Consider the following 8,712-nt stretch of genomic DNA (forward strand, 5'->3'; position numbering starts at 1 on the left):
AGATGAAACACAATCCCTCTTGGACTTTCCAGTAATTTCATTCAGGTGTATAACAGAGTGGAGACAGAAGGAAGAGCTGAAGTGTATTACAGTGATTACATTCCGGAAATGCCCGAGAACTAGTCATGCCTAAACAATAACTAAATCGGGCAGAACCACATGATTACAAACCATGAAAGATACTACAAACATCTCCACCTCCATGAACATCTATCACAAATTAGATTCATAGGGTGACATCAGAATTGAAGGCAAGATCTAATAATAGTTTTATTTGTTGCTGTTATTGATCCATGATCCAACGGTGCTGGGACTTGAAGCTTCAACAGCAGCAGCACCTTGCAAATCAGACAAGGAGAATGACCGCCATGAAGAAAACTTCTCAGAAGGTGGAGACGAGGAATGCTCGCAGTGCATAGCTCTTCTTGCACGTGGTGGCAAAGGAGGAAGGCTGCAACCCGGTGACGATGAATTCGAGTTAGAAGTCTCACCACTATTGGTCTCGGAGCAGTTCATAGTTGCAGCAAGAGCCAGCATGCTTCTAGAATTTGTTGGTCTCTTTGATATGCCACCAATGGGAATATTATCACGTTTCTTTTCCAAAAAGTTATTAAAAGCCAGCAGGGTCTTGCGTTTCCTTGTGTATGCATTTTCTGGTTTAGCTATGTCCTTAACAGAAGAGCATGTTGCCGCATCAGATAGACTGGTAAATGATTTTGATTTACCACAGTAAAACTTCGATATGCTTTTCCTGTAATAAGTTTCACACCATCAGAAAATCATACCAACCATGGCACAAAGATTAAAAGCTGATAACCACAAGGATGCCAGCTACAGCAATTCTACAAAAAATTTCTTGTGAGGCATTAAACTCGGTCCAGCGTAAAATTCACAGAGAAGATGACTTCAAACAATGGATGCAAGTCACTTAACTTCATAGCTTAGTTCGAGGGAAGAAAAAGAACATGGTGCGGAATACCAAAATCACCAAGCACAAAACACAAGTTTCGGAACATGCACATCCACAAAACTCGTCTGGAAATACTTGCTGTAAAATTTATTTGGTCAAATATATAAAAATAGAAATATAGACAGGTAGTTTGGATCGGCACAAACTTTTCACAGAAAATTTCCTGAAATTGAGCTTCAAGTGATGTGATTAGTTTCAAGATGCTATTTTGACTTTTAATATTCTAATCAAATGTGAAGATACAGCAAATACATAATAAGGGAACAAGTCAGTGCTTTTATTGCAGCATTCTCCCTTCTATTGCTCATCTATTCTGGAATTCTGTCCACTCCATAAGAACATACAATTCATAAGACCACTTTACCAATCTTATCCACTCGAAAATTCATGTAGAAGTTGCTAGTAACATTGAAGATGCTTAATTGGCAACTATTTAATTATTCAATTTACTTTCAGGAAGAATGCCCAATAGAAACACCTTCAGGCAGCTTATGAGATGCGTTTATTACATCCAGACCACCACCACCGCACACACTCCAAAAAAAAAAATGAAAAAGAAAAGAAACAAGAGACAGAGAAGAGGAGGGAGATGGCAACTCTCACCAGGCTTTTCATATATGACTCACGTCAGCTCTTAAGACTATTCAATGCAGTCTAACTATTCAAATTATGTTGTATGTTCTTGTAACAAAAGTTATTTACAACCTAAAGCAATTTCCATGACTACACACTCAAACCTCCTAAACAAGAAATAAAAAAATTTTTCACCAACCACAACCATATTTTTCCCGAAACAATCCTTGAACCCAAAACCTAAAACAGTGTATTGGCACGACCAACCAAACCATAAACCATGAGATGACATAAACTCATCTAATATGCAACCTAGCACTATATATCCCAGAATGCAATCTCCTCATATATCAAGGCTCGTCCTATTTAATCCCATTAACTTGCAGACAAACACTTTGATTAATTCTCCACCAACATCGCTAATAAACTTCATTCATTCATTTCGTTACTAATTACCGATCTTATCTTCACAAGTTACTACCAAACAAAACACAGAAACCCCACCCCCAAACTCATAATTAAAAACAAACAAAGACCAAAAGCCCTAAATCCTCAAAAACTTGCTCAAACGACTAAAGTACCATCAGTAGAAGTAATATAAATCTCGACAAACCCCGAACCCTAAGATAAAACAATATTGGCATATTTAACCCAAAAAAGAAGCCAAGGAACATAACTTACTTTATCGGCAAACCTTCCTCCAAAGCATCCAGACAGTCCAACGGCCCTCCCTTATACTCACTCTGCACCTCCTCCTCGTCCCCGCCGCCCGCAGACTCATCGCTGTTTTTCCCTATTGAAGAAGTGGACGACGAAGACAAAGACCGACTTCGATCCTCCGACACCAGCTGCTGCGCCGCTCCGAACCTTCGATCTTCCGAGGCCTCCTCCGCCGGGCTGTAGATCGCCGAAGCACAAGCTATACTGCTCCGAGCAAATCCAGGGCGTTCGATCCTATGATCCCCGCCGGAGCCACTCCTCCCCAAGGCTATCGACATCGCCGTGATACCTTCACCAAAAACTCCTCAACAGATACATATACCACTGTTTGTACGTATAGAGAGAAAGACAGAAGAGAGAGAGAGAGAGAGAGAGAGAGATGAATCTGGAGAAGATAGCGATCGCCTTATCTTTATCCGGACAAGAAAAAAAAACAATAATAGTATTTGCAATTTGGATAACTAAACAATATTATCCTTCCTCCATATTTTAATCTTGAATCAGACAGCGAGAGAGAGTGTGTTTGGGTGTTAGCAAGGTGCAGAGTTGATCGGCAGTAGCTGGTTCCCAACGTGATCTCAGCCGTAAAGCTCCCTACTGGTCTGATCAACGGTTCTTGTAAATTTTAGTGTGGGAGAGAAAAATTTCTCCGGTCAATATTCTTTGTTTTAACTTCTAAGTCGTTGTGAAGTTTGAACAGCTTTCCCAAGAGCACATATAATTCAAATTTTTATTTAATTATACCAAAAAAGAAATAAGTGATAAAATCTATTAACTTTAAATATGTATAACCGAAACGTTATTGATAGAACCAATTGGGAATAAATAAAGTAATGGCTTAGTTTATAAAATAATTAAATATATTGAGGGTATTTTGTTTAGTTTATACACATTAAGCCAAAACCAAGGTGGTATAAACAGGCTAACCTTAATTTTTATTATATTTATTTAATTAAATAAGATAGGAAAAGATAAATTGACAATTGATCAAAACAGATAAAATAGATTAAATTGTAAACATCCGTTGATAAAAATGAATTGATACAACTAATTGAATGAAGGGGAGGGTTGTTTTATATATATATATATATATTAAAACAGCCTTATAACAGCTAAATGCATACGGATCTGGTAAAGCTATAGGCAAAAAAGAAAGAAGTGGTTGGATTGCTAGCAATTAAACTAGAGAGTTGAATAGTAGCAGTATGTTTCAGATACGAATTCCGCACGTAATTTCCACACATTTTAGAAGGTATGATATGAAAGAAGTTGTGGGTCTGAGCCAAGAATATTCTTTTGTCTTGGGAAAGTGATGCAGTGGGCAGGCATGAATCAAGGATAAGAAAAGTCTATGCTTATATCCCAACTTCCACTCCATGCTCTCTCATATTCTGGCTAACTCATTGCCCAACACTTACTTCTCTTCTTACACTATTATCACTTGACTATGTCTGATTTGTAAATTGTACAGAAAATTTCAAACAAATTGGAACACGAATTCCGCAACACAAGAGGGGTCTGGTCTGGGCCATGTTAATGGGGAATATATAAAATACACTAGAAGTTGAACTACTTGTCCTATACAGTGTTTGTTGCTTTCATCATTGAAATGTAAGACCCGGCATTATTGTTATTATTAATTATTATTTGTGGTATATGGTCAGAGTATAAAACAAGCATATTCTATGGTTCAACCAACTATACTTATCCCATTAAGAATCTATCTGCTGTTAACTACGACAAAACAGATGAATCTATTTCATCAAAATACCAAGTGGCATCCTGGCTCTCCAAATAGGGGAGGTTGAGGTTGCAATATGTATTTCTATTGTGGAACAATAATGTCTCCAGCATTAGTCATAATTTACATATAGCTTTTAAGATTAATACATGAAAATCCTATTTATATAACTGCCAGTTTCACCTGGATCTTATTTTGTACAACAGACTCCAACTATTTTTGCACAACCAGACTCTTGAAGGTTATCCTGGATAGCTACTCCAATCGTTGTTCTTCATGAATACTTAAGCAACTACCGGGTATGATGCACAAGTGGCAACGCCTGCAAAAAGGTTACTCCCATGAGTTTATGGATATAGAATACCTCAGAAGTGAATCAACTCATCTAAATAAGTGTTGTATTTGTGTAACGTTATGTAACCACCAAGGGGTGATAATAATATAAAACCTGGAAAACTTACCACACATGTTCTTGCCCATCTCCATTTTAAAGTACCCATTGTCACCCCAGTCACCTCCCCAGGAGTTTTTAATGAGCCAATATGGGATGCCGTTTTCAACGCCATATCCAACAGCAAGAACAGCGTGGTTCACATCCTGAAAATATGTCGGAAATATGAGAATTATCATAGAGAAGAGGAACTTCGCTACTGCATATCCAACCAAAAATCTCTCCATATCACACCTTAGATTCACGTCAATACCTTAATTCTATATAAGATCTGCAGCACGTGACTTTAACCTTTGTAAATCACTACAGTTTATAGTGTCATGAAGGACGGCTTCTTCAGATGACTTGTTGTGTAAAGGTTTTTCATACACTTAGTTTGCAGTTTACTACTTTGGCCTTTCAAAACTCAGAATAGGAAGGTGTACAATCTTGAAAAAATCTAAATGATCTTTTTAGCTCATAAGTGCATGAAATTTGACAAATAAAGTCCCCTTAGTTATCTATTATTGCCTTATTTTATCACAACAGATCTATAAAACTTTATCTTCCCACAACTCATTTTTTACAGGCACCTATGATAGGAATGAAAACATCTCACCATTGGGGAGCTGCCACATTTTGTGCTGGTGTAGACCCCCCCTTTGTATGCTCGAAAACCATTAACCACCTCAAAGGCCACACTCACTGGCCGAACAAATGCTACTGCATGCTTAAGTTCATCCTCAGCACCCTGTCATTTCATGAGCGAGTAAGAAAGCAACCGAAGTATCTTTGTGTGTGCAGATGCTTATTGCTATAATTCCATGCATTTTGAATGTCTGAAACTATATTGTTCAAATCTCACACAGCGCCATTCTTATGGGAACTTCTTCCCCATTAAATTTAAGCACAAGTCGCCAATTATTTAGGCAAAGAAGATGGAACAGAGAAGAAATATAAATGTTTAAACTATATCCTATATGTTAGATCTTAATAAGCACGTTAACAAAGCTGGTGTCAACAAAAAAAAGGACAGATGACATTCTCCCATATGTAGATGGTAACATGCAATTCAAGCACCCAATGAATATTTCCAAATCTAGGGTTTGCTGGTTGAGATTCAAAAAGAAAAGTATGTCAAGCATCTTACCAGTGTGATATTGACCGAGTCAAGCACTTGGACTGCAGCATTCTCGGATGAATATTTGCAATTGCCATCCTTTCCAGTATATGGATATGCATCCTCAGTTTCAAGCCCACCATTATATTTGATGTATTCAAAGGCTTGAGAAGGCAGTCCACCATTGCAGCCAAAGTTGTTGAATGCTCCAGCACAATCCACAAGCTGCTGCTCAGATAGAGAAATACCCTTACCAAATGCTTGTGCATAAGCTGCCTCAAGTGCTCCAGTTGTGCTGTAAAACATTACATATATCATGATGCAACATTAGTGCTTCTGATTTATCCAATGAAATATTATTTAAGAAAACTTCTAATATCTACTTATCTATGAAATTAAGCTTACCTGAATGTCCAGCAAGATCCACAGTGACCTTGATTTTTGACTGGGCTAACTATGCCAGTTTCCCTCCAGTCTTTCTGCAATCCATCACAACCAAGTCAAGTTTACAGTTTACTAGTAATATAAGTTAATAGTTCCATTGATCATATGCCTCAGTAGAGCTTCATAAATTTTCAAAGATGTTATGTAGTTAAGTTCCTTAAACAACCAGTTTAAGCACATTTGATTCTGCCACCAAAAGTGGAAAAAAGAGTTGAACTGTTTTTGCAGTTCCATCATCATCAAGCTCGGTCCATTTCAGTATCATATTCCTGATTGGAAAGAGAATAGTGATAGCATGGGGAAGGAATTTTTCTAAAAGCTATAGAGCACATTTGAATCCAACAATTGCTACCACATGATTTAACATCAGGATCTTCAAACATACTCAGTAGAGCATAGAGGTCATTTGGGTAACAGGACTGCAATATATGGTCATTAGGTATTAATGGAATTGACAAAAAGATATGAACCATCTGCCGCATTAAACAAAAGCTATTGAAAGAAAACTCTAATATAATAAGCACCAAGAACCAAAGCAAGAATAAAGATGAAAGCAAGTACCAATTCAGGAAGGGCGACATCAGTGAGCTTGTGGTTGCCTTTTGTGGTAGCAGAGCAGTTTTGAGCTGCTCCCAACCTGTGCTTACGAAACTCTTCCCAAGTCATATCAGAAAACTCTGTTCATTTGCATGGCCAAGGTCAACAAAGTAAGCGGAAGTAACACTTTAAGACAGCTTACAGAGTGACCTTTCTCTCTAATTCATCAAGAAACTATAATTTGGGAACACAGAGTAATATAACAAACTACTATAATTTGTGCATTCTTTTGTTGTTCAGGATATGCATATACAGATATATTGGTAGGAGCAATAAGCCAAACATCCCGTGTACATGCTTATGATGAGTCATACGCAAAAATGCTAACAAATTCTTCTGAGCACCTCTTGGTCATGTACTACCATTAACTTCTTTGTTACATTGATGATTTTGAAAATTACATGTGATTGAAGCAAATCAAAGCATGAAGGTAGGCGGTTATCATAACAAATTCCAATCTCTCCTTTCCTTAAATTGATACTCCCTTCTTCCACAACTGAACATCACTTTTGTCACAATACAAAACTAATTAACCTTTTGACTAGCCTATCATATTGAAACTTTTGGCAATATTGACATCATAAAGTTCTCATACCGTCATACCTGCTGTATTTACATTATACAGATATATAATTCAATAATCAATTAAAGATTATCCTAATAAAAAAATAAAAAAGGACCAAGAAGACTGCTGGAAGAACAATTAGACAATTGTAGATTGACAAATCAAGTCCAGAGATCAAAGATAGAACACCGATTCAGCTAAACTACCAACAGGTCAAAACTGAGAAGTTACAGGTGATAGTTCTTCAATAATTCAATCGCACTTAGCAAAACTATACAACAGAAGTGAACAAGTAAAAACAATGAAAAAGACATAAGATTAGAAATAAAGAAAAATATCATTATAATCTCATAAAATGAAGAACCATGTACTAGTGCAGATAAAAATAAAAGGATAAAACTACCATTAACTCCCATAGTGTAAGAGAGCCCCTTCTTGTTATGAGATCTGATCATCTTCAAATTCTCCGAGAAAACCTGGAACCTTCGTTGTATCTCCTCAGCGTTCTCGTACCTCTTCCCGTACCTTTTACAAAGAAATCTCGTCAATAAACCACAGCACGAAACATCAAAACCTCCTATGAGCAAAGAGAAAAAAATATAATTAAAAAAAAAAAGGAACAACAAGTCACCTATGAGCAAAGCGAGCGAAGGAGAGAGCGCGCCGAGACTCGCCGACGATTCGGAGGATAGACGTCTCTAGCTCGTGCAGACCATCAACGACTTGTCTGATCGGATTTTCCTCTGCGAGGAACTCTGATCCGGCTTGTGTGCCGGCGAAGAAGGCGATCAAAACTCCGAAGACGAGGAGCAAAGTACGAGCCATGGTTTTCTCTGATGAGGATGAGACTGGAGAGTGATCACTGAACTGGAACAAATGCTCCACGGACTCCTTATTTATTCCCTATAACGGCGGGGGCCCAAAGGCGGGGATTTCCTGCAATGAGATATTTTGGTGGGCCAGTGGACAAGGTGTGGTGGAGGCCCGTGATTGGTGGTTCGAGGCCGTCGTGTTGTATAACGGAATATGGGGAATCTCGAGGTGAGCGTATGGAGAGTAACAACGGTTAAGATGATGTAGAGGATGACGTGGCAAGGAAATGTGACGGCTGAGATTGGGGGGGCTTATTTTCTGCCCCTTACTTTCTATTTATTTTTGTTTTCCTCCCACCATTTTTCCCAAATTAAATTTTGAGTACTTTTTGCTTTCTTTTCTCTTTAAATTTTTTCCTAAATCACAACGAGCTCTTTTAAAATTTATTATAATTATATAATACCTTAAAAAATTATTAACTTTCATTTAACAAATACTCCTATAATAAATTTTCATAAAAAAAATATTTATTTGACGATCCATAATTCTGGTGTATTTATAATTATGGTCAACTCATAAGAGCCTAGTGTAAGTTATCATAATTTTTTTAAAGAAGTGTGAAGATTTATTTTATAATTTTATTTGCAAAAGCAAGTTACTCCTCTTAATTTTATTTATATTTTTTTAGATAAATTACATTTACACCCTTAAACTTAAATTCAAATACACAAATGCCCAG

The 8,712-nt window shown here is 37.2% G+C and overlaps 2 protein-coding genes across 2 annotated transcripts; both read right to left on the reverse strand.

Annotated features, from left to right (window-relative positions):
• Positions 1-3: 3 nt before the first annotated feature.
• LOC148788176 (uncharacterized) lies at positions 4-2,860 on the reverse strand. The gene is made up of 2 exons (XM_088880888.1): positions 2,225-2,860; positions 4-751 (listed from the first exon to the last, which is right to left on the reverse strand). Exons 1-2 carry the CDS (start codon positions 2,539-2,541, stop codon positions 271-273), a joined length of 798 nt encoding a protein of 265 aa, XP_088737014.1. The 5' UTR covers positions 2,542-2,860; the 3' UTR covers positions 4-270.
• A 1,207-nt stretch (positions 2,861-4,067) lies between these two features.
• LOC105161928 (vanillin synthase, chloroplastic) lies at positions 4,068-8,044 on the reverse strand. The gene is made up of 8 exons (XM_011079790.3): positions 7,792-8,044; positions 7,564-7,685; positions 6,560-6,675; positions 5,960-6,033; positions 5,585-5,849; positions 5,054-5,185; positions 4,466-4,601; positions 4,068-4,326 (listed from the first exon to the last, which is right to left on the reverse strand). Exons 1-8 carry the CDS (start codon positions 7,983-7,985, stop codon positions 4,289-4,291), a joined length of 1,077 nt encoding a protein of 358 aa, XP_011078092.1. The 5' UTR covers positions 7,986-8,044; the 3' UTR covers positions 4,068-4,288.
• Between the last annotated feature and the right edge of the window lie 668 nt (positions 8,045-8,712).

The sequence above is a fragment of the Sesamum indicum genome, linkage group LG5, assembly GCF_026168435.1.
Source record: "Sesamum indicum cultivar Baizhima isolate 11 linkage group LG5, ASM2616843v1, whole genome shotgun sequence".
NCBI classification, from domain to species: Eukaryota; Viridiplantae; Streptophyta; class Magnoliopsida; order Lamiales; family Pedaliaceae; genus Sesamum; species Sesamum indicum.